This window comes from Dryobates pubescens, chromosome 20 (assembly GCF_014839835.1).
Source record: "Dryobates pubescens isolate bDryPub1 chromosome 20, bDryPub1.pri, whole genome shotgun sequence".
Lineage (NCBI taxonomy): Eukaryota > Metazoa > Chordata > Aves > Piciformes > Picidae > Dryobates > Dryobates pubescens.
The window spans coordinates 9560150-9584970 of NC_071631.1; the positions used below are offsets into that span (position 1 = coordinate 9560150).

The 24821-nt window shown below is 49.6% G+C and overlaps 1 protein-coding gene across 1 annotated transcript in view; it reads left to right on the forward strand.

Moving 5' to 3' along the window:
* The first annotated feature begins 5610 nt into the window (after positions 1–5610).
* The window catches only part of HLF (HLF transcription factor, PAR bZIP family member), a 33715-nt gene continuing 14504 nt past the window's right edge, over positions 5611–24821 (forward strand). The window contains exons 1-2 of the mRNA XM_054170556.1: positions 5611–5984; positions 7347–7682. Coding sequence (XP_054026531.1) covers positions 5648–5984; positions 7347–7682 — 673 coding nt within the window. The 5' untranslated portion in view covers positions 5611–5647. The remainder of the gene's footprint in view (positions 5985–7346; positions 7683–24821) is intronic.

The window sequence follows — 24821 nt, forward strand, 5'->3', positions numbered from 1 at the left end:
GCTAATGCTTGACAAGGTTGAGGTTGCTTTTAAAAGCAGAGCAGAACGTTTGTTCCCCAAATGTAGTCAGCACTGAGAGCAGCACTCGCTGGGTTCAAACCAGGTCAGCTGCCCAGGCAAGTCCAAGCATTTTGATCTGCTGTCATGGTCGAGGCTGCCTGTAAACCTTGGCAGAGAAAATGATTCCTCTTTCAACTCATGGCATATAAGCACTGGCTAGCAATACCTATTTTTCTGAGAACTTGGAATGCCTTTTGGAACCACCCCAGATTACTTCAGAGCAGTGTTCCTCTGTCATCACCCCAGAGCAGTTCCAAACCTGTCTCTCCCACATTCAATTAAACCTTAAAAAAAACACCAAAAAAACACAACTCCAAACAATTAAATAAATAATGAGAAGGCAGGGGGCAGATCATGGTTCATTCAACAAGCATTTTTCCTCCTGCAAGCAGCCAGAGCAGCTCGCTGGGCTGCACACCACGTGGACAATAAACACCAATTTTTAAGTAATTCAGCGCTGCTGGTAGCAGCTTTCACTGGGTGAGCCAAACCAAAGCTACTCCCAGAGCCTCTGCCATGGGGAAAGAGGTGGGGGACAGGCTTTGCTCCTTGCTGCTCCTCAGCCTGGCCTCCAAAAGCTGCTGCAGTTAGGGTGTGGATAGCTGAACCCTCCCTGGTGGCTTCTCTGTCATGCAACACAGCTGGAAATGGACCACTACCAGAGGCTGACCTGGGAGTGCTTCACTGTCAGGAGAAATCAGAATGAAATCAAAGGCTCACTTTTGAGCCTCTTCAAGTTCTCTCCTCTGGCTTTTTTGTGTGCATCTCACTCAATCTTCTCAGCCACTGTTTTAGCTCTTACAGGGCTGGGGATCACTGTCAATAAACCAGGAGGTGTTTAAGGTACTGTATACCACTTGCTTTTCCAATCTGTTCTGTATCTTTTCCTGCACCATTTATCTGTCTTGCTACTTTTGCAATTCTGTTCTCCGTGTTTAAAAGCAAACAACCCAACAGAGGAGCTCTGTAACACTGGCAGTCCAGCTGTGGCCAGATGTATACCTGATCAGAGGAGGTTTTGCTCAGGTTTGAGATTTCTCTCGGTGCTGGCTCCTACTGAACCCTGGGGTAGGAGATGGCCAGAGTGAGATACTTAACTACACATGGGGCTGTAGATGCCAAGCTATTGTGATCTCCCTGCCTTCTAGCTCAGGAGCAGGGGTGGTTCCATCTCCCAGCAGTGATATTGATGCTGAACCTTCACTACTGCACAGCCCTCCTGGCACACTTGCATTGAACCAACCTTCACCTGTATTTATGGAGAAAACACAAGCAGCACCCCTCTGAGATAACAGTTAGAGGGATGCCTCAAGCAAAACATTCACTCACACTTTCCGCATGGGGAGAACTTTGAATCTTACTTCCAGGAGGTTATTTAAAAGCAAAATTCCCAATCACCATTACAAACTATGGAAATGCAATAAGGAAGAGAATGGGATCTGGAGCAAAACAGTGAAAAAGCCCCAAACCTTTATTAGGAACGATGCCTGTTTTACGTATTTAGTTAAAACAAGCAGTATATCCTTTGCAAAGCATGGTTGACGGTGGCGGGGCAGGGGCGGGGAGGAACAGGCCCGGGCCCTGCCCTCCCTGTGCGGGAGCCCCAGCGCCGGGACGTAGAGTTTCAGCGGACGGGCTTCGACCGTAACCGACCCCACTCCGCACCGTTCACCGCCGCGGCCACAGCCTGCGGGGCAGGCGGCACCGGACCGGCACGGGGGGTCTACAGCGAGTTCACGGGAGGTGACACCGTGGGGAAACACAACACCGGGGGCGGCGCTGGCCCGGCGAAGGGGCTAGTGCCGGAGCGTTACCACGGCGCACCCCTCGCACGGTTCCCCTCCCGGTGCCTCTCTCACTCCCGCACCCGCCGCTCCCCTCCCGGTACCTCCGCCCCGCCCTCCTCCCCCCGCCGCTGTCTCCCCGCAGCGGGACGCGCGCGGGGACCGGGACGGGGGGAGCGCGCGGCCGCCCCGCGCCCTGCCATTGGCCCAAAGTAGGTCAGCCCGCGCGCTCACGTGACGGCCCTCGCGCGCCCTTCCCGCCCCGCTCCGCGTGACGGGGCCGCGCGCGGGAGGGGCCGAGGCGGCGGCCGGCAGGGTGCGGGAACGACCGAGCCCCGTGGCCGTAGCCGAGCCTTCCGCAGCCCCACAGAGCAGCGAGCGGGGAGGAGGCGTCAGGCCCGGCGTGACGTGGTCCTTGTCAAGCGTTAGCAGCTTCGACGGTGCCGCCGTCATCCCTCTGCAGGTGTCGGGGCGTTGGCCCCTACTGCCAACGGGGAGCCGGGCGGGAGGAGTCCAGCAGGCCAGGCCAGGTCCTGCTGGCACAGCAGCCGTTCCCGCCCGCAGCAGCTGGGCAGGCGACAGGGTTGTGGGGAGCACTGTGTGTGCCTGCTGGGAAGATTCTACAGAATAGCCCCAGGCTTCTCCATGTACCTGCTGCTGTGCGTTGATGGCTGTGTGCGGGAGCTGCAGCGGCTGCACCAGCCCCGGTCCAGAGAAGGGCCACGAGGATAAGCAGGGGACTGGAGCTCCTCTCCTGTGGGGACAGACTGAGAGAGGTGGTGGTGTTCAGTCTGGAGAAGAGAAGGCTTCGAGGAGACCTTACTGTGGCCTTCCAGTATCTTAAAGGGGCCACAAGAAAGCTGTGGAGGGACTTTTTAGCGTGTCAGGCAGTGATAGGACTGGGGGGGGGGGGGGGGGGGGGGGGGGGGGGCGGGAATAGAGCTAAACTGGAAATGGGTAGATTTAGATTGGATGCTAAGAAGAAATTCTTCCCCATGAGGGTGGTGAGGCACAGGTTGCCCATGGAGGTGGTGGAAGCCTCATCCCTGGAAGTTTTGAAGGCCAGGCTGGATGTGGCTGTGAGCAGCCTGCTGTAGTGTGAGGTGTCCCTGCCCATGGCAGGTGGGGTGGGACTAGATGATCCTTGAGATCCCTTCCTACCCTAACCATTCTATGAATCTGTGGTGGCCCCAGGGCAGTGGTCAGTGGGTGTTCCCCAGCCTGTTCTGTCTGTACAAGCAATGGGAGCTTGTGTTACCTCGGGGGTGTCTGATCCTGGTGTGCTTGGCCTGTGGGTGGAAGGACCCCTTAAAGTGTAAAGGTTTTTTGAGTCTGAGTTTGCCTTACTCTAGTTTTCTGCAGGAGGCCTGGCAAAGATGTCTTTGATGTTCACTACGTTCATGGGTTCCTAATCATCTAAGGGCTATCTTTGCTAAGAATTAACATTAAAAGTCTTGGGAAATGGTACATTATGTGTACTTGGTTGTTTGGTTTTATTTTTTTAAATGGGATCTTTGGGCCTTTTCTGACCACGTTTCTGTGATGAAAACACCGGAGGCAGAAACATAAACGTTGGCTGAGAGATGTATTTTTTTCCAGCCGAGGACCAACCAAGGTATTTTCTATACAACATCTAAGTAGCTGTCACAGTCCTTTATAAGCCATGAAATAAACATGTTGTGGGCGAATGCTAAGCTAAGGATACATGCCAACAAATGGTGTTTTGGTTGGAGAATGCAGAAATCCACTTTGTTTGCCACGAGTGGTCTTGCCTGTGTTAGGCTCACCTGGGGTGTAGCCTGTGGGGTCTGCCAGTAGTTGAAACAGCATGAGGGACTTGGGGACCACCTTGGAAAAGTGCAGCCAGTAACAATGGATAATGGGTAGGTACAGACCGGTGTGCAGCAAGGACCTGGTGTTCTGACAGCCGGGCTGTTCAGTCTGAGACCTGCCTGTGTGGCAAGGCTAGAGTTAAATTACCGTGCCCATTGTAGTGTGAGACTGAAAACAGCTCAAGCCCCATCCTTAGATACTTTGATCAGCTTTTCTGGGTGGTTGCTGTGTCGAGAAGAGTTGTTTTGGCTTCTGACCCAGCAGATTCCCAGCTCCTGCATGTTGAGGATCCAGTCTGTAACTGTATGCAGCCCTTAGTGTCTGGTTGCTTCATTTTATTCCACTCTTACACAGATCTACACCTAATTTATCCTATTGCACACCCAGCAGTGAGAGATTTCCTGTCTTTGTGTTGCACTGCAAATGCTGTTTCTTTCTGCTGGGTATATTTTGTCTCTGATGGTCAATAACCATCACATCCCTTCATCACATCCCTAACTAATCTGTCACTGGTGTTTGCCAATATCCCCATCACTTTTACACCTTCTGTGTACACTTCTTCATTGCTTATCAGACCTCATAAATCTTCTATTTTGTTCTTTATGCTGCATAGAAAAACATTCTGTACCATATCTGCATATGGATTGCCAATCATTGCCCTAATCCTTATGTCACTCACTTTATACCTCTGTAATTAAAGGATTTCTCTAACTAGCAATTTGGCTAGTTGGCAAGGTTGGTGTGTGCACAATCATTTAATCATCTAGTGCTTTTCTCTGGTTAGGTGACTCAAAAATGATCACATTCCTGCTTGATGCCTCTCCAGCCCTGAGCCATGCCACTTCTGTACCTTTAGAAGGTTCTTCCAGCCCCTTGCTCCCTGGTGCCATGTTAACTTCATGCTGTCTGTGGTTTTGGAGGGCCTGACAAGTGCCAGTTTTCAGGTTTGGGTGGTGCCAGTGCAATTTTACTGATTTAAATGTACTCTGGACTTTGATTAATTGCTTCTTTCAGCCTGATCATTTGAGTAGACACTAGGCAGTGCACATAACCACAGGCATATAAATAAGGGGAGAACATAACTGTTCAGAGCAGGCTTGTGTCCTTCAGGGACATTTCTAAATACTGGGCACTCCAACTAGGCTTCTATGCACTTAATTCATCTACTTACAGTGAGTGTTTATGATCATTTATATTTGTTAATGGTAAAAGAACTGACTTCCAAAGAAAGAGTAAAGCTTTGCAAAAAACCCAGCTGAGGAGCAGGGAGGTACAAATTCCTGCACCACGAAGGGTGGAAGCAGGGGTGGAATGGCAAGCACCTGGAAGGTGCTCTACAGGAGGAGGGCAATTCTTGAGCAGCCTATGCAGGTAGGGCTGCTGAAGGTGGCCGAAGGCTTGAGTGGGTAGAAAGTTAACCATCCTAAAGGAGGATCTTGGGAAGGGTAGAGGAAAGCCCCTTCTAATCCCAAATTGGGACAAGCCAGCAGGAACCCTGCTAGCGGTGATGGATCTCACCCTGGCTGACGTCCGTCACTGGCAGAGCAGCAACCTGCTTATGGAAACAGGCTGTGAGGGAGGGCTGGTGGCTCCCAAATTAACGCTTCCGAGCCCAGTAACGGCTGCTTTGGAAAACCTCACCGGCCTCCGAAGCAGCTCCCCGCTGGGCTGGGCACGGCCCACCGCCCCTCACACAGCGGCCAGGCCCGGCCCGGCTCCCTCGGGCCGCGCTGCTTGCTGCCCTCACGCTCGGATGCACCGAGCGAGGTCAAACATTCAAGCTCATTAACATTCCTCCCGGTTACCGAGGAGACAGTCCCCCAGCGCTGCCCCCGACGCCGGTAATGGCCTCCGGTAGCGGCTGGGGGGACCCCGCGGGGGCGGGGCGGGGGGCGGGACCGGCCGCCGCTCCTCTCCTGCCAATGGCGGCGCCGCGCCGCGCCTGACGTCAGCGCCGGCAGCGCCTGCACATGGGCGCGCGGCCGGGGCGCGCGGCGCAGAGCGGGCGGCGGTGGCGGCGGAGGAGCTGTGCGGCCCAGGGGCCTCTCCCCGCTCCCCTGCTCCGGCGGCCTCCAGGCGCCCCTCGCCAGCGGGGCTCGGCTCGGTTCACCACCCTTGACATCGCCTTTCTTAGCGGCGGCGCCCGCGAGAGGAAGGGGAAGGAACCGCTGCCGCGCAGCTGTCCCGAAGCGAAGCCCACCATGTCGCGGCCGCTCCCGCTGAACCCCACCTTCCTACCTCCCACCTACGGGGTGCTGAAGTCCCTGCTGGAAAACCCGCTCAAGCTGCCGCTCGCTCACGAAGACGGTGAGGCTTCCCCGGGCAGCCCTCGCTCCTCCGGTCCCCTGGGGCTGGCTGTGCCCCCCGCGGGCCCCCTCGCAGCCCGGCCCACCGAGGGTCGGCACTCCGAAATGGCGGTCCCGGTCCCCCCGTCACCTCAGGGACCGCTGCCTCGCTTTCCCTTTTATTTCCCTTCCTCCGATCCCCCCAAGGAGATTAAGTAATGGGATGATTTCGGTGAGGGCATTAGCGGGAGCGCCGGGCGCTGCCGGCCTGACCTAACGGGAGGCGCTCTCTGGGAAAAAGCCGCGGGGACAGCTCCGGCCGCCTGGAAAATAAACTAACGGGCGCGATTTGTCCCTGCCCAGGCTTCGGGCTGAGGGGTGCGGACAGCGGGCGGCTAAACCGCTTCGGCTGGAGCCGAGGTCCCGCTGCAGGCTCCCCTTGGCGTCCCGGCCCCTCGATCCTACCCGCCCGGCAGAAATCGCCCTCCCGGAGACCTGGTCGCATATAGCTGAAAGATGTTCCAACAGTAGAAAGTTTCAGCTTTTCTAGAAAGCTAAGGTAGTAGGGACATCACTGCCCCTTATCTTTCGAACGAGTCAAGTGCACACTCCAAACAAACCCCGGGGAAGGGTCCTGCCGTGGCTTTCCGTGCCCTCAGCTTTCCGAGGCAAACTCGCTGCAAAGCCACTCGCAGGGTTTCCCGGGGTGGTTGTGTGCAGCTAATAAGAAAATCTTGGGAAAGCATGGTAGTTGACGGGAAGCTTTATTGGTTCAGATTCTTTCATATCTTGAAGAGAAATTAAGTATTTCCCTTCAAAAATCTGTTGAAATCACTGGGTGTTGGAGGAGCGAGTAGGAAGCAGCATTTTAACTTCTGCTTTGCTTCTACCCTTGGATGTTTCATTAGCTGTTTTGCACTACAAGAGACATATTATGTCAGTCTTCACTGGTGCTGTAAATTACTAGCTCACAGCAATGTTAAGAAGTGCTGAATTCGGACTGGCAAGAGAGGGGCTTTATGAGAAGACAATGCATAGCAGGGTTGGTAGGTTTGAACTGTTCTCAGCAGAATACAGAATATCTTCCAGTGTGCTTCCGCTGAAACACTCAGAAGACTCTTAAGTCTGTTGAGTACTTACTGAAGCTGACAATGAGAGCCATGCATGAATTTGGTCTGTTAACTAAAAGTAAAGTCTCAAAAGCAGGATTGGAATCCAGCAAAGGTGCGTGGTTGCCGTGTCCCTGCCATTGTCTAACAAAGGGATTGCATCAAAGGAGTTGTTTTTATGAAGACTATTCCTTTACAGCAGGAGAAATAAGTGAAGAAGTAGTTGGTGGTGTAACTGCTTAGCTCTTACATCTCTCTTATGTGTTTTGTTTAAGCATTCGGGAAAGAAAAAGACAAAGAGAAGAAGCTAGATGATGACAGCAGCAGCACCACGGTCCCTCAGTCAGCCTTCTTGGGCCCAACATTATGGGACAAGACACTGCCATACGATGGAGACACTTTCCAGTTGGAATACATGGACCTGGAAGAATTCCTCTCAGAAAATGGCATTCCACCCAGCCCAAACCAGCACGAGCATAGCCCACACCAGTCAGGTCTGCAGCAAGCTACCTCAGCATCACCTTCTGTCATGGACCTCAGCAGCAGGGCTTCTACTTCAGTCCATCCAGGCATGGTGTCGCAGAACTGCATGCAGAGCCCGGTCAGACCAGGTAAATCGGCCCTCAGAGCTCCCCAGGGGTTTTGGCATGAGCGCTGCTTCCCCCTGCAAACCTTTGCCTCTCCCTGTGGGGTTGACAGGCAACTTGGAGCTGGTAGGAGTCAAGTCACCCACCCTCCAAAAAATAAAAATAACAGCTCCAGTAACTGTTAAGTTGCTCCACTGCGTTTTTTGTTTCAATTCTGTCAGGAAGCTGTGGGAATTCTAAGGACATGTGCACTGGCACTCCTCTTGTGCAAGCAGTGGGATAGGAACGGGTGCTAAAAGAGCAGGGAGAAGGGCTCTGAAAGGGAATATTCCCCTGGCCAGTGTTAGAGGTGAGAACACAGGAATGGGCCAATAAATTCTGTTTGAATTTTTGCCCATAATATCCTTCTCTGTTAGGCAAAGTGAAATTTGCCGTGGTACAGGGGTCAGGAGCTAAATTTTGGAACTGCAGTATAATCTTAGTGAAATGAGCATCAGCTCTGGCCTGAGTCGATAGCTTGCATCCCATTGTCATCTGAAGCTGATTCAGTGCATGATGTTGGTGGAAGCCTTCTATTAATTTATTAGCACTTGAGATCATCTCTTGAGTGACACTGCATGAATTCAGAGTCACTGCTCTGGCTTGACACCAGCGTGGTTGAGATCATGGTCAGTGGAACAGTGTCTGCACTGAGGTTTGGAAAACATGGAGCTTGGCTTTTTTGCCTTTTAAAAAAAATACAACAACAACAAAAAAAAGACCCAAGTGTGAGTTACTTCTTGTGCTCTTCTGCTCACACATGGTTTGCTAGAGCAAAGTATGCTCTTGGGAGCAGGAAACCACTCCTCTCCCTCCCGCTTTATCATTTGCCATGCTCAGCGTGCGAAGTCATTGTCAGAACCATCTGATAAGGAAGCAAAATAAATAAATAGAAGGACAAAAGTTGTGGAGCAGGATGAAATAAGAATGTTACAGACTTGTAAGACTTTCTTTTTTTTTTTCCCCCCCTCATGAAACAGGAGTAAAACAGCCCCCCAAAAAACCCCAAACCTCTCAGCAGACTCCTTGGCCCCCAGTCAGAAGCGTGTTTAGTCATGGATTTCATTTAGTTTTACTTGGCGTGGAATTGGCTTGGGTTTGCGTTTCAGTTTCGAGGCACTGCGTGGTTAACTAATAACTTGTAAAGATTTCCAAAGTTAAAATCTACTTGGAGTTGGCAAGAGCAGAGGAGAAAAACCCTTTGCTTTTCCTGAGCCCGTTTCAAAGCGGTGCCTATCTGCTACACCATCTTCTGTCGCACAGACACAGGAAGTTAAAAGCAGGGAATCTGTCCTCATTCTTTTTTTTTTTCCCCTCAGAGGAGCCTGGTTAGGAGCCAGGCTTTTAATGATCCCCTGTCAGATTTATTTGTGATCAGCTGCCCCTGTGACTTTTCAGTTCATTGATTTTGTTTGAGTTTTTCCTGAGCTGTTTGCAGCTCGGGGTTGCAAATTTCTCTCGTTAACAACACCTCTCTGCATTTTTCCCCCCCCCCCCCCCCACTGTTGTACAAGAAGTCACATCTCTTGGAGCAGGATAAATCATCTGAAGCTCAGGTATTGCCCCATGCCTTAAGAATAATGCCATTTTGAGGTTAAATGTGTTCTTCCAAAGGGTCCTCATCCCATTTCTAATATTTTTCTCTGCCACCCCTATTACAGCTAGGCACAGAATGGAGCACTATGACTTCATTTACAGGAGTCTGGCTTATTGTCAGGTTGTTGACATTTTTATGTGCTGTCACATAAAATCTAATCTGCCAGTCTGTTCTGAAGAGATCATCTGAAGAGTTTAGCATCTGAGAGCAAGTTTTCAGTAAGGCAGTAGATACTTCAAACAAATTTTTAACCCAAGTAAAGCAAATCGTCGTAAGGTTCATCATAAAAAGTGCCAAGGCAAATGTGCTGCTTTGAAATAGACAAGTTGGGCTTGCAGGTAAATGTTCAAGTGAAGCCTTTTGGTTGATGTACTTTAAAACTCTTAAAATGCATCTTCTCAACTGTGCATGAAGAAAGATTATTTGAATTGGTGTGAGCGGCTGTTGCACAGCGTGCGTGACTGTTGCGGTTTGCATCGTAATAAACCCTAGAGCAGACAGCACCAAGTACACAGCCCCAGCACAAATGAATCCCCTCCCACCTGCTGTCCAGGAAAACTGATTTTTTTGTGAGATAGCAATGGTAAAAAGGCTTCATTGTGGCCTTTGAGTTACATCTTGTAATGGAAGCCTGCCGGAGTGTGTGGGCTCCGGCTGAAGCAAGGGTTAATCCTTCCTGCTTGTGTCATGTCATGTGCAGCTGCTCACAGCCCTGTACCTGCGTGTCCCGTGGGCAGGGGGAGGATGCACACATGCACGTGGAGGCCCAGGTGTGACTCATGATGGATGTGAGGTATCTTGGACCTAGAAGGTCTGTGGGAGAGCGGCTTAAGAAGATTTCATCCTGTGTGTGAAAGAAAAGCCTTAGCAGTCTTTAGAAGCTGATGGCATTGCCCAGATCTGGATTTTGATTCTATCTCTTCCAGAGATGCTACATAGAATTGTCTGGGTTGGAAGGGACCTCCAAAGGTCATCTAGTCCAACCCCAAAACGCTCCCTCTCTGGAAATCTGCTTTGGTGCTCACTGAGAAGTGGCAGCAGGCTCAGCAAAGCTAGGCTGACCCTGACTCTTAACCTCCCCCTCCTTGGTTTTTTTTTGTTTGCTTAGGAGGTTTTGCTCTTCTGTTGTTGTTGTCCTTTGGTTGGTGTTTTCATTTGGGGTTTTTTGGTTTAATTTTTTTTTTTTAGAGTTTGGGGTGTGGTTTTGTTGGTTTCCTTCAAGGCAAAAACTTCCAACAGCGAAAAGGTTCTTTATAAATAAGACTTCTGTATTTGCAACTGGGATTGTCTGGATTGTGGGGTGGGAAAATGGCTAGGCTCACCGGTTTATCATCTGTTCTCTGGATTCCAGCAAGGAATAAATCCAAATCCTGCTGCTCCCATGCATTTCAGTTCAGGCAATATACACATGGCAAAAACTGGGTTTTGTTTGGAAGAGAAGGGGCACAGGGTCGTGGCTGTTCCAAGACAGGAATCTGATGCATTTTTCTTCTTTTTTGTTAATTAAAAAAACCCCGAAACTCCCATTTTGCTTTATTTTAGCATTGCAGACCAGATGTGCCCACACCTTTAAAACTTCTTGTCTCTCTTTGGGCTGGATGCTGATTAGTTGGTTGAGATCTGTCGTGTCCCTCATGGAAAAAAGAAACAGATGCACAACAGGTTTTCTAAATACTGCTTTTAAGTAACCTGGCACTGCATTCACATCCTTGTGGTTCTTCATCTCTTGCACACCTTGTGTTGCCTTTTGCCATTGGTGATTTTGTTTGTTTGGATGTGAATCTCTGTTTCCTTGAAGGAAATGAAGTATTTGTAGCTGTTTGTATGTGAAGGGAGGTTCATATTTGGCAGGTAACTAGTTGGTGGTTGCTTTTACCTGTCTCTTCTTGCTGTGTAGCACTTGTGTGGGTGAATGGGGCAGCTGCTGGAAAGGCTTTGGACAGAGTGAAGTTCAGAAGCATCAGCTAAGGCTGGTGGCAAACCCTAAATGAGAAGGTTTGGGGGGGGGGGATTTTTGTGGTGTGGGTCTGAGTGTTGTGTTTGCCACCAAAGCCTTAGATGCAGGGTTGTGTCCCAGGGCTGCTGCTGACACGGTGGCAGCCCCAAGGACTGGCTTGTGGGAGGCTTTCAGGAACTCCCCTGCTCCTTGCCTTCCTGTGACAGTGGTTTTAAGTCTGCGTTGCTTGCATGGCTGGCTGCCTTAGACTACTTGTGAAGGATTTGTCAAAGGTTATTTGGGGAAAGAAAGACCACAACAAACTGCAGAAATGCACCTTTGTGCAGGATCTGCAAGCCTTCAGTTTCACTTGGAAGAAAAGAATTATTGAAGGGTGCGTTAACCAAAAAGCTGAAAATTACAACCATGTGTAATGTACCTACACCTCCCACACCCCTCCCAATAGCACAATGATTTGTTTAAATTCTGTGATAGAATTATTTAGAAGAAACTTCTTCACTGTGAAAGGGTCCCACATCCTGGAATGGGTTCCCCAGGGAGTGGCTGAGTCCCCATCCCTGGAGGTGTTTCAAAGCCACTGAGATGTGGTGCTGAGGGCCATGGTTTAGCACCACACTTAGTAGACTCGGAGAATGGCTGGACTGGATGGATGAACTTGAAGCTCTTTTTCCAACCAAAACAATACTAAGCCTCAGCTGAGATCTTTCACCTGGAGCTCAGGCTCATTACCTTCTGCATGCACAGACACTGAGCTGTGATGATTGATACCCGGCCTGGTGGGGGTGGGTTTCAGCCTTTTCTGTTGACTCTTGTTTGTGACGGGCCCAGCAGCCAGCTGGGAGAGGTTTGTTCTTGCTCCATCCAGCCTCTCCAGTGCATACTGGGGATGACTTGGTGAAGGGGGCAGCCCACAGAAGGGTGTGTGTACAACACTCCCTTTATTGCAGTCTTCCTTCCCCAGTGTTTCTTAACGTGACCTCCTCTTCCAGCACAGCCTTTGTAGTGTGAAGGGCAGCATTCCCAGCAGCCAGCTCCTGCCTGGAATCCTGTCCCAAGCTTTAGTCACTGTTTACAACTAGTTACTAGGTGCAGTGTGAGCCCCTTCTTTTAGGAGCCGAAGGACTCCACCTGCAGTGCCAAGAGGAGCTGGGAATCTCCTGACCTTTGGTCTCCCACGTGAACACATGGGAATGACCAGCTAAAGCCTCAGGCAGGCTGGTACCCAGAGCTGCTCTTCACATTGGCACTCACGTGAGGCCCTGGGTGGCTGCTGCCTGCATGACCATGTGCTTGAGGCACGTGGCTGTGCCCTGTGCAGCTGCTCGGCATGGCTCCTGCCGGAGCAGCAGGCACGCAGGGTTCCCTGCTCTGCCATCCCTGCTCTGCCATCCCTGCTCTGCCATCCCTGCTCTGCCATCCCTGCTCTGCCATCCCTGCTCTGCCATCCCTGCTCTGCCATCCCTGCTCTGCCATCCCTGCTCTGCCATCCCTGCTCTGCCCCAAGCCGCAGCCCATGGGGAAGGCTTCGCTCTGGGCTGCCACAGGCAGGCGAGTGCAGCGGGCAGCACAGCCTCCCCAAACTGCTTTCTGGATCAAAGGAAGATGCGGAATCTGTTCAGGCAAAATATTAAAAATAGCCCTGTCACATGGTAAGAGGGGGAAAAAGTGCTGAACACAGGAATTGTTCATGCTAGGAGCAAGAACACTGCGGCTCCTTCAGGAGAGCTGATTTTAATATTCACTGTTAGATGGTGATTATTGGCGAAATAATTGCTTGACTGCATGAAAGGACTTGAAGTTAGTTCTGAGTTCAAACAGTAAACAGCATGAAACATCTTGGGTTTGAGGCTGTACTTTTAAAACATACCTGGCCTGACTCTTCAGTTCTGTTTGGGAACGGTGCTTCCCACACAGACAGATATACCCAGGGAAGTAAGGGCTGGCCAGTGGTAGGAAGAGGACAGAAGGAGCAAGTAGGGGATTTCTGTCCCCTTAGAATGAATTTTCAAGGGTATCTGAGTGTGGAACTTGCTGCAGTGAACTAGAAAAAGTAGAGTGTCCCTCTCAGAGCCTTGCTTCCCATCTCAAAGCTTATTGGAGAGTGATTGAATGCTCTGTAGCGCAGTGATTTGATTTTTAAGAAGCAAGTACACCCTGAAGCCTTTCATAAAACAATGTTAGAGTTATGAGAGAAGGCCATCAGGAGATGTGTGTGAAAAAGACATTGATACTGCTTGATTAGATGAAGCCACTAGGGAACACATTAAATTGTTCAATCTCTCCATGTTTACACGGCAGCAGGTTGGCAGTGGTGGGAGCTAGCGGTGGCCAGATTCTGCCCAATTAATCTCGGCAGTGAGTACTTTGCTCCTCATGTGGTCTTTCTGAGTTCAGTACTGCTCAGCAGGCAAGCAGCTTGTTGACTGCTCTCCATCAGCTCCTAGGTGGAGCAGCAAAATGTCACCATTCACTCTCCTGTCATTCATCTTTCTGGGCTTTTATTTTTTAAGGAAGGGGTAACAGCTCTTGGTGTGCCAGTGGAGTTTCCTTGGGGTGAAAGGGTGTAGTCATCATCAGCAAAGAGAACTCGAGAGCACTGTGAAAGCAGGAGCTGGCTTGGCTGGCTGTACACCATAGAGCTGTTCAGTATTTCTGTCACACAAGCATGATGCTAAGTTGCCTCTTCTTTGGTAACAAATAAAATCCACATTCAGTATTTTGCCTGAGTTCCACAGCAGATTGTGATGATCAGAAAAGAGTACTTCAGCTAGGGTGCATTCCAGAAAAACTGTGGTTTGATCTCTTCTGCATGAAGTAGATAATGAAGGCTCTGCAAAAAGCCCATTTACCTCAACCTGCAATTCTGCCCTGGGAGTACAGAAAATGGGTGTGAAATGCAGGGCTGTCGAAATGAGAGCATGGCAAACAGATTGTGTGGCCTGTATCACCTCTTTTAATGAACAAATGGCATTAGCCAAGCTGCCCCTGTGTCATAGAGCTCAGTTTGGTCCTGAGAGCTTCAGAGCTGGTGTGGGGAGAGCTGACACTAGTTGGGGAGGGGGCAGCTCGTGCTGCAGCTTGGCTTTGCCCCCCCCACCCCTTTCTGCTCAGACTCTTCACCACACTTCAGCTCTGCATCACTGAAGTGTTACCTGTCAGGTTTCAAACGAGCACAAGTTATTGTTCAATCTCTCAGCGTTCTGATACACTTGAAGCTGTTGTACAGTTATGCTTCCCTGGCCCATTCTCTGAACTAAATCCTGCTGGGGCTAAATTTGGCCCAGATTTTCATTGTGCACTATCCAACACCATTGCTTAGCTGCTGATGTCACATGCTCTTGCTTCAGGGTTCTCTGCTCCACTTGGAGAGAAACAGCTTTAGCTCTTCACCTTTCTACTAATATTCTCCTGTTGATATTATGTGTCATGTCATAAAAACTGAGGCTCTTGTAGCTCTCTTTAGCTGTGTTTTGGTGTACAGCCTTTTGTAGGAGGAAATAAAGACTCCAAACTGCATTAGGGTCCTAGAACCTGTGTGTGCTTATGAACTGGAACAGAAATCTGGATGATCACTGAAGCAAAACCTGACAGGAACCCACAGAATCCATGGATTTACATGCATTTACTACAAGCAAGTCCTAGAGTGAACCACAGCAATAAGTCATCTGGAACAGAATCATGGAAATGTTTTGGTTGGAAACGATGGTCTGGAGAACCTCCCCTGTGGGGCTAGGCTGAGAGAGTTGGGGCTGTGCAGCCTGGAGAAAAGAAGGCTCCAGGGAGTTCATAGAGCAGCCTTCCAGTACCTGAAAGGGGTCTACAAAAAGGCTGGGGAGGGACTTTTGACAAGGGCTTGTAGTGATAGGATGAGATGGAATGGATTGAAGCTCGGCAGGACAGATTTAGACTGGAGATGAGGAAGAAATTCTTGACAGTGAGGGTGGGGAGACACTGGAACAGGTTGCCCATGGTAGTGCTGGATGCCTTCTCCCTGGAGGTGTTCAAGGCCAGGCTGGATGAGGCCTTGAGCAACCTGGGCTGGTGGGAGGTGTCCCTGCCCATGATAGGGGGTCAGAACTGTGTGATCTTTAAGGTCCCTTCCAACCCCATCTATGAATCATTGAGTCCAGCCATCAATTTACCACCACCACGTCCATTAACAAAGCATCACCCTTAGGTATGTAGGTGTGTAAGCAGGGAGGCAAAAGCAAACCAGTTTGTAAAACATTTGCTGAGGATAGAGAATTGGTTTTAAAAAGAAAAGAGTTCTTTTCCAATTAGCCTTAGGGAGCTCAGCTTGCTATAAATTCTTTGTTCTGGAACATGGCTGTGGACAATAGGTCAAAGATTAAGTAATTCATTACAGAACTGGTTGGTAGTCTTGAATTTAGTAAACAAATGTCTGAACAGAGTTCTCCATCCATAGCAAGAGCCATTACTTTGGGTGGCAATGATTGGATCTTAATGGTTTCTTAAATGCTGGCAAGGCTACTTAGTTCTTGCATGTGGACATTGTTGTGTTTGAGGTGACCTCGTAGCTCAGCAATCAGGGTACAGATGAAAGCACTCAAACCAGAAATTAAATGTGGCTGCATAGGACTTGAGATTGTAAGGAGGCAAGGGAGGAAACGGTAGGTTTTATTTTGAAGTAGTGAGGGAACAATGAGGTGTAAGTTGTAAACACAAAGTGCTCTGCGAGCACTGGGTTGCAGGCAGCAATCAATACTGTTAGCACAGCCAGATGACTGAAATAATGGCACTAAAGCTGCTAAAGAGGAGTACATTACTTAAGGCTGCAGAATGTAAAACAGGCTCAGAAGGAGAGGGCTGCATTGAAAGGCAGGAGATGAGTTCAGACAATTCAGCCATCTTCCCCATTTCACCCTTGGGCAGTGAGTCCTACTCCAGCGAGGAGCCTGCTCCAAAGCGGGCTACGTGCTGAGCTCTGATGTGAGTAGGAACTGGGCACTCAAAACCATACCCTGCTCCTCCACAACACAGAGAGGATTAAACTGCCTTCACGGGGAGCACCCTGCAGCAGTCAGCCACACCACTGCTGCCTCTCTTGGTGGAAATAGAGACGTTACTGACATCTGCGAGCCTGCAGCTGCGGCCCCACTTGCAGCATGGGCATGTGGCCGGCTGCCGTGCGTAACTCTCGCAGCTCTGCTGCGTGCAGTGAGAGAGGAGCTCTGGGCTGTGGGTTTGGCTCTGGTTTGATATGAAAACAATCCCTATCCAGTCGTGCTAGGTGTGTGTGTGGCTGCTTTCGTGCTCCTGCTTCATGATTTTTTGAAGTGTGTTGGCTGATTTTAACCCAAATGCGGCAAGCAGGTGGTGATCTTGAAAGAATAATTGCATTCCTGAAATTTCCTGGGAGCAGACGAGTGGATAGGCTGGGAATCTGTTGCTGAGCAGGGAGAGCTGTCATGTAAATGTGCACTTTCTACATCAGAATTTACATAAGACCTTTAAAACACCTGATCTGTGTGAAATGCTTCAGGGAAAGCCGACAGCCTTGTAGACAGTGTCAGATGTTGATTCACTTGGAGAAACAAAGCTGCAAGGAACCAGGTTTCAGTGGTTTAGTGTCTGTGGGGTGAGTGGGGTACAATCTTCTTTTACGCCATTGTTCTTCCTTTAAAATCCTCAGCTCCTGGAGCCTTGTGATTGCATGAAACTCAAATGTTCCTTGAAAAAAGGAGAGGGACTTTTTGCAGGGGCTTATAGTGACAGGATGAGAGGGAATGGATTGAAGCTGGAAGAGGGCAGATGGAGACTGGAGATTATAAAGAAATTCTTGACAGTGAGGGTGGGGAGACACTGGAACAGGTTACCCATGGAAGCTGTGGATGCCCCCTTTCTGAAGGCATTCAAAGCCCAGCTGGATGAGGCCTTGAGCAGCCTGGGCTGGTGGGAGGTGTCCCTGCCCATGGCAGGGAGGTTGGAACTGGATGATCTTTAAAATTCCTTCCAACACAAACCATTTCACAAACTCTGTGAAAGTTATAAAACCAGCTGTAAGGTTTGTAGGCAGGACCTTGGAGGGGCTGAATCCATGAAGTGGAACAGTGCTGACCCTCTCCAAAGTCCTGCACAGTCACTTTCCCTAAAGATGTGCGGAACTTTAGCAGCCTTGCTATATCCAATTCCTCCTTTGCAGCAGAAGCACCCCAGCTTTGACACTGCCTTGTAGTCAGCCAGCTCCAAATTTGAGGGCTGTTATCTTATCACAATGATTGCAGTATCACAGGAGGGCAGGTGTCCAAGTGACCTTGTGTGTGCCTCTTGCCATTCATTCTCCACGGCGCGTTCTGGCCGGGGCACTGCGCACAAAGCTGCCTTTGAGGGCTCCTCTCATCAGCGTAACTTTCCACTCTGCTCCCAGGGCCCGGGCTGGAGGTGGGTTAGCAGAGAATGAGAACCAGGGGAGAGTGAGAGTGGGCTAAAAATGCTGAGGGATTGTAGAGGAAAAGTAGGTCGTGGCAGGGTATGTGCTGGGAGGAAGGCTAGGGGAGCCCAGGCTGGGGGAAGATTTGTTTTCCTATTGGCTTTTCAAAGTTGTGCAATTTAAGAATTGGATTAACCTGATCTGACTTTGTTTTTCTGCCAGATTAGATATGTTGAGTTTCTTGGCATTGTGAATGGTACAGTACATTGTGTGCTGTAAATATGGGTGTGTCAGGGTAAAGCTGCAATGACACAACACGCTCACAGCAGAGTGCAGCCTGCCTGCTGAACTCCTGCTCCCCAGCATCCCCTTCCCTCTGCCCCTCAGCACGCAGCCTTGGCAGCCCCCTCACAGCTTCCTTAGAACCTCTCTACCTTCCTGTGTTGTTTCCAGCACAGCATCAAGACATTTTGATACCCTTGGTGGCAGGGAATACTTACCTGTTTGGAAGGGCTTGTATTGATAGGACAAGGAGCAGTGGTTTGAAACTGGAGCAGGGCAGGTTTAGGTTGGACATCAGGAGGAAGTTCTGCACAGTGAGGGTGGGGAGAGACTGGAACAGGTTGCCCAGGGATGTGGTTGAGGCCCCATCCCTGGAGACAGTCAAGATCAGACTTGATGTGTCCCTGGGCAGCCTGCTGTAGTTGAAGGTGTCCCTGCTGAGTGCAGGGATGGTTGGACAAATGAGCTTTGAGGCTTCTCCCTTCCAGTGCCATCTGTGACTCTCAGGCCCATTGGCTCTGGCAGTGGCACATGCCATGAAGTGTCTTCTACAAAAGCAAGCTGTAGGAAGAGACAGTCCAGAGCTCTTCCTGCTTTCTCAGGATTAAGCTGGAGAAAGTTTACTGAGAAATGTTGCAATTTTTTATTTATTTATCTTTGCTCTGCCCTTTATTTATTTTTATTTTAAATTGTCTGAGACATTGCCTTGAGCTTAGCTTTGGAAGAGTGCAAACCCAGATACAGATCTGCAGTAGCTGCGAGTGCTGAGCAGGCTGTTGTTTGGAGCACCCCACAGCAGCCTGTTGATGGTTAAAGGAACATTTTCACAGCACTAGAGATTTGCTCAGTGGGAGCCTTCCTTGTGTTCCATACATCCCCAGATCATTTAATTTGGTGTCTCCATTTTATGTGCTGGGCTAGGGCTCCATGGAGTAGCTCAATTCTCTTTGCTTACTGCAGAGTGAGGGTGGAGAGACTGCAGCCAGGCACCCCAAGTGTAGAAGCAGAGCCCTGGTGATCACTGCTCTGGAGAACAGTAAAGAGTGTGCAGACCTACACACTCCTAGGTGAACCTGCTCTGACAGGGGGGTTGGACTAGGTGATCTCCAGAGGCCCCTGCCAACTTTTACCACTCTGTGGCTCCAGGGAGTGAAACTATGAACATCTTAGGGCACTGTTGTTTAATTCCCACTCTTGATTTTCAGGGCCCACAGCTACCCAAGCAAGTTCACAGATTCATAAAGTGGTTTGGATTGGAAGGAACCTTAAAGATCATCCAGTTCCAACCCCCTGCCATGGGCAGGGATACCTCCCACCCGTCCAGGTTGCTCAAGGTCTCATCCAGCCTGGCTTTGGAACACTTCCAGGGAGGGGGCATCCCCAACCTGAATACCCCCAACTCTCTCAGCCTATAGGGGAGGTTCTCCAGCCCTCTGAGCATCTTTGTGGCCTCCTCTGGACCCACTCCAGCAGTTCCATGTCCTCCTTGTGCTGAGGGCACTAGAACTGCACTCGGTGCTCCAGGTGGGGTCTCGGCAGAGCAGAGTAAAGGGGCAGAATCACCTCTCTCAATCTGTTGGCCATGCTACAGCCCAGCACAGGTTAGCTTTCTGGTCTGCCAGCGACCATTGCTGGCTTGTGGTGAGTTTTTCATCAACAGACAACCCAAGTCCTTCTCTTTGAGACTTCCTTGAGGTTAGTCACAAGGGACTGACCATAGCATGGCCTTTGTTTCCAGCTGCCTAGGGGCCTACCCTCTCCTTGGTGCAGGTACATAGACAAATGAGGCATTAATTCCCCTGCCTGTAGTGAGGATTATTTCTCTTGGAAGAGAAGAGCATAAATAATGTTAGGAGGTGAGATACCAGGATTGTGTCACGCTCCTGGCTGTCTGCTGTTACAGTGCTTTACTCTTGCTCACACTGGCCAAAAACAACGAGCCTTGTTCATTCCAGGAGGGATTTTCTGAAGTCTGGTGGTTGAGCAACACACGCTAAGTAAAATGGAGCAGGAGGGTGGCCTGAACACCTGCATCACTCAGCTGTGTACTTAGATGTGAGAACTAGGAGAGGGTGCAGCACATAGCAAGTTAGCCCTGCACAGCTCCCTTTTGAGGGGGTTAAACCATAAGCCCTCAGTTACAGATGCTGGACAGCTGTGGTTCAGCTGTCTTCTTGAAACACCTTAGCTGTTGGTGTGTAAGCACCGAAAATCAGGGCATAGGTTCTCCAGCCTCTGAGAGCTGATGCTCATGCATCTGCAGTCATGTGGCTGCTCTCAGGAAGGTTGATCTTTCTGCTGGACTGGACTGGACTCCTCATCAGGGTTTAAGAAACCCTTTTCCTAACTTTCTTACCTGCCCAGTTTTCTCAGTGTGACACAGCTGAAGGCCCTGTTGAAGGTTGTGGTAGCCTCTCTCCAGAAGCTGTTGTGAACACGTGCACCACAGCCATTACCCAAGTAGAAGGAAGGAACTGGAGGTGTAACTCTCAGCTCGTGTGTGTCTCTGATTTCACCAGCTGCTGCACGTGTCTGGGTCATCCATTTATTTCTGTTAGCAAGTAAACAAATCTCACTTTGCTGATGCACTCTCATGGCTGCTGCATCGGAGTTGCTCTTATCAGTAGCAGGGATGTACTTCAGAGGTCCTGTGTGCGGAGGCTTTGCTTTCTTCTGCCACATGTGACATGCTCTCAGGGCTCACATGCACCTCTGGTGCTGGCCAGGGATGCTCTTTGTTTGTCCCTTCCTAAGACAGTTGCTAAAAACATTCTTATCACTGCTATCAAGATGTAAAACCTTATCAGCAAGGCAGCTTCTAATCCCTTTAGACCCTGCACGTTTTTTGGATTGAATCCTTTGGCCAAGTCTGTCTCATTCCATGGAGGCCTCTCCCTCCATTAAGGCCCTGAGCAGCCTGGGCTAATGGGAGGTGTCCCTGCCCATGGCAGGGGTTTAGCGCTGGATGATCTTGAAGGTCCTTTCCATCCCAGTTTATTCTGTGAATGTTTCTGTGTGCAGTGGTGCTAAGTGGTGGCTGTTGAAATGTGACAGCAGAATCCAAAGCACAGGGACTGTGTACCCCCACCAGCCTCATGCCCCTCCTCTAGTGGGCCACATCTTCAGTGGTGTGAGTACCTCTGATTTTCCTGAGTGTGGGAGTTGAAGTCAGCCAGCATTCTGCATTTTTCAGCTACGGATGGGAAGCTCTCATGTTGTGATTTAGTGATAGGAAGCTCTCATGTTGTGATTTAGTGATGGGAAGCTCTCATTGTGGTTGGAGAAGCCCTCCAAGATCAAGTCCAACCATCATCCCAACACCACCGTTGCCATTAAACCGCATCCCAGAGTGCCATGGCCACACATTTCTTGATCCAGTGAAGCATTTACAGTGCCTTCTCCAAACCAAGTCCTCTCAGGGTCTGCATCCCTGAAGGAGCTGATGGTGTGCACCTCAGAACGCAGGAGAAGGCCCAGTGCTCAGCACCAGTACCACTTAACGCCTGGGAAAACCACGGCGCTGGCACCACCACCACCACCACTGTTTAAGCAAACCCCTTCAGTAAATATTTTTGCTGCCCTTGGTTTGTTGTTTGCCCCTTGCTCAGGTTCTCCCAAAGCTGCTGTGCGCAGAGTGTGAGGCTCACACTGAATTCAGCAGCAGAAGGGCCTGGGCCGCCGGGCTCCTCCGTCACGTGGCCGCGAATGTGTTCGCTCTGTTCTGCCAGACTGGGGCTAGCTGAGCAAAATACAGTCGAGCTCTGGGCTGCTGGCCAAGCTTTTATTTCACTTTGGAGCTTACAGCCACATATTTGCTGTTTGGCAGGACATCCACTGGGGTATATTTGGATAGTAATCTAGCATTGTTTTGCTGCCTTTTTTCTTCTTCTTTTTTTTGTTTTTCTTTTTTCCCTTCTCCTCTGTGGTTTTTTTTTGGGTCTTTTCTGAGTGCGCACAGCCAGTGTGCTCCCCACACTCGCCCTGGCCAGGCCGTCCCAGGTTTCTCAGCGTGCACCGTTATGTCTGTGCTCTCAGACCTCCCAGCCATGACCTTTGATAAACATGAGTCAAAGCAATTAACTTTCTTTTATTGAAAACTGGTGGATGTCCTGCCCTCTGCCCCCGATGTGCCGATAACGGAGCTCTGTTGTTACTCTTTCCAAGATCAAAAGCTTCACCAGGGTTTGATTGAAGTCCAATTGTGGAAGGAAGTAGCTGTGCTGGAGCTCTGAAAATAGCGAGAATTGTTAAAATAATAGAGTGTGTCCTTGTGTGTCTTTATAATATCTAAAACTTCTTTTAGGGGGAAGGGGGTGGCTTTCCTCTGGCTCTCAAATGAAAATATTAGCAAGTGTCTTGGGAAAACAGGAGTGTGCTGGTAGAGGAACAAGTATTCCTCTCTGGATTTCTTACTTCAGTTCTGTTCTCCACCCCAGGCTTGCCTTCCTCTGAAGCTGTTTGCAGGCAGCCTGACTCATGCAGGAAAATAAAGCTGGATTTGATTTTTAACTGTATGGGAGGCTTTGGGTTTGGGGGGATAAAGGCTTTATGATGCAAACTTGTTTCTTCCTCTGTGAAACACAAATGAGCTAGTTCAAAATCCAGCCTGCTTTGGAAAGTTGGCTCTGGGTTTGAACCCCCACCAGCTCCAAGGGCACCCTCCCGTGAAAGCGGAGTTCAAAGAGACATAAGGCTTGGGGAGGGGGTACAAGGCATGACTGCAGGCAGGAGTGTTTGAGGAGCAGTTCCTGTTACTTGGTGAGAGATATCTCAAACTGGGGTTTGGTTGGCTTGCTTTACATGGACAGTGCTGAGCCTGCTAGTTGGGTTTTAGGGTGATGTTATCAGACACTTTGAACTGTGCCTGAGCAGATCCGTACTGGCAAAAGCTGGACTGCTTCTCCCCAAATCTGAGCATTCTTATTTAGGATAGACATTTACAGTTTCCTTCTCAGTCTTTCCTGCATCCTCAGGGAGAAGAGAACCTGGGAGAAAGAGCCCTGTGGTAAGACCCTGGGCTGGCATCAGCTTCAGGGAAGGTGAGCTTGGTTCTTGTTTTTGAAAATCTCAGCTTTTTAAAATGTCCATTAGCAGCTGCAGTGTTAATTGAAACCTCAAGGTGAATAATTAGAAATGAAGATGATAGTTTTGCCCTGGTTGCTATAGGAGCTGCTTTGGGGATGATACAGTTGTGACCAGTTTGAACTCAGAGCAGGATTTTACCCGGGTGAAAACTCACGTGCTTGCACGCAGCTGATACAGGACAAGATAATCCCCATGTGAAACCAGCCCTCCTCTACTTCCCTGTTAGCCAACTGGACTCAAAGTCACTAATTACTTGAGTCAAATCTTTGCATTGTAGATAAATGCTATCAAGTAATAAGCCCAGAGGATTGTGCAGGTCCAGTGAAGCCCTTTGATTTGTCATGTGAGCCTTCAGGACTAGAGTTTTCCTAACCCCTTACATTACTAGGACAGGATCTGTTACTTCTTCATTTGAACCTTGCTGTTACCTTGCAGAAGGAATTACTTAGTCTTTCTTCAGCTACTTAAACATTTCTTTAAGCCATCTCTCTATTCTGATCACCAGAAGGTTTTCTGTATCTAACATCTATAAAGCATTCTGCCTAGAACACTTCTGTTCCCTGCCCTTACTGGGTTTGGATGGATGTTTGGTACACAGACTGCTTCATTGTCTCCTGGAAATGTTAGGTATCCCAAAGCTTTGCTGAGGGGCACCTTGGGGGTCAGCTCAAAGATGTTTATACAGTCAGCAGCTTGAGTTGCTCTCAGAAACAGCCTTGCCTGATCTCTAAGAGCTGCTGAAACTCATCAAGCAGGTTCCTGCTACCCAATTACCCAGTTGAGCAGAAAAAGGCAAGGTGTTTCTCTTGCTTTTGATTTGCTGACTTTAACCCGTTCTTTTGCAGTCTTCAGTAACTGTGGATGCTCATAACTGAGATAGCAGCAGGAAGAGGGTTGGAGAGGAGCTTTGATCCTGCAAATGCTGATCTGTGTGTTAGTGGTGTCCCTTGAGTGGCCAACATGCAGGTTCCAGCATAAATCTAGAGGCCTCTGCTTCTTGACTGAGTCCCACCCAGCATTCCTCACCTGGCCTTTTGGCTTGCATTTGAACAAAATCTTTTAACAACAACAAAATCCACCCCCACTCCAACCAACCCCCTCCTCACTCCAAACCCAGCACTGCATGTTTCATTGCTGCCAGAACAAATTTGTTGATTCCCAAACACTCCTACTGTGTCTTGGTTGGAAGACTTGAATTGCTTGCATAACAAGTGGTGCACATAGCCTAAAAAAGCTCTTTCTAGCAGAGCTCTGGGTTCCACTACAACTTAGAAGGAGAAAGAAGTGCTCAGACTGTACCAGAGAGCTGGGCTGGCCACACCTGACTGTCTTCTCCAGTGATATTTTTTTTTAAGACAGGACATGGGCATGAGTGGTTCTCAGCACCCCATGTGTCTGTGTGGAATTCAGAGAGCTTGTCAAGTGGCAGGGCAGTTGTCAAACAAACCATTTTGCATGGAATCACTGGGTGGGATGAGGTGGATGGGATGAGGGGAAAAGATTTTCTCACTTCCAGTACAGAACAAGAGGATTAAGTGACTTTCCTGACTGCTACAACCATAATTGGTTAATGCTTTCCTTTTTCCCTTCCTGCCCAAGGAACTGGTTTCATGAGCAGCAACATCTCCTTGGGTTCTTTGATGTGTAAGGAGGCTCCTGCAGCCTTCTTCAGGCAGGGAGTTAAGAGCTCCTTTCATTTACACTGTTAGCAATATGTGTGGGTACCTCTCTGCCAGCAGCTTCTGAAGCTGTCAGGAGGAGGCTGGGAAGAGCTGCACAGAACTCATTTCTCCAGGAAATTGAGCTGAAGAA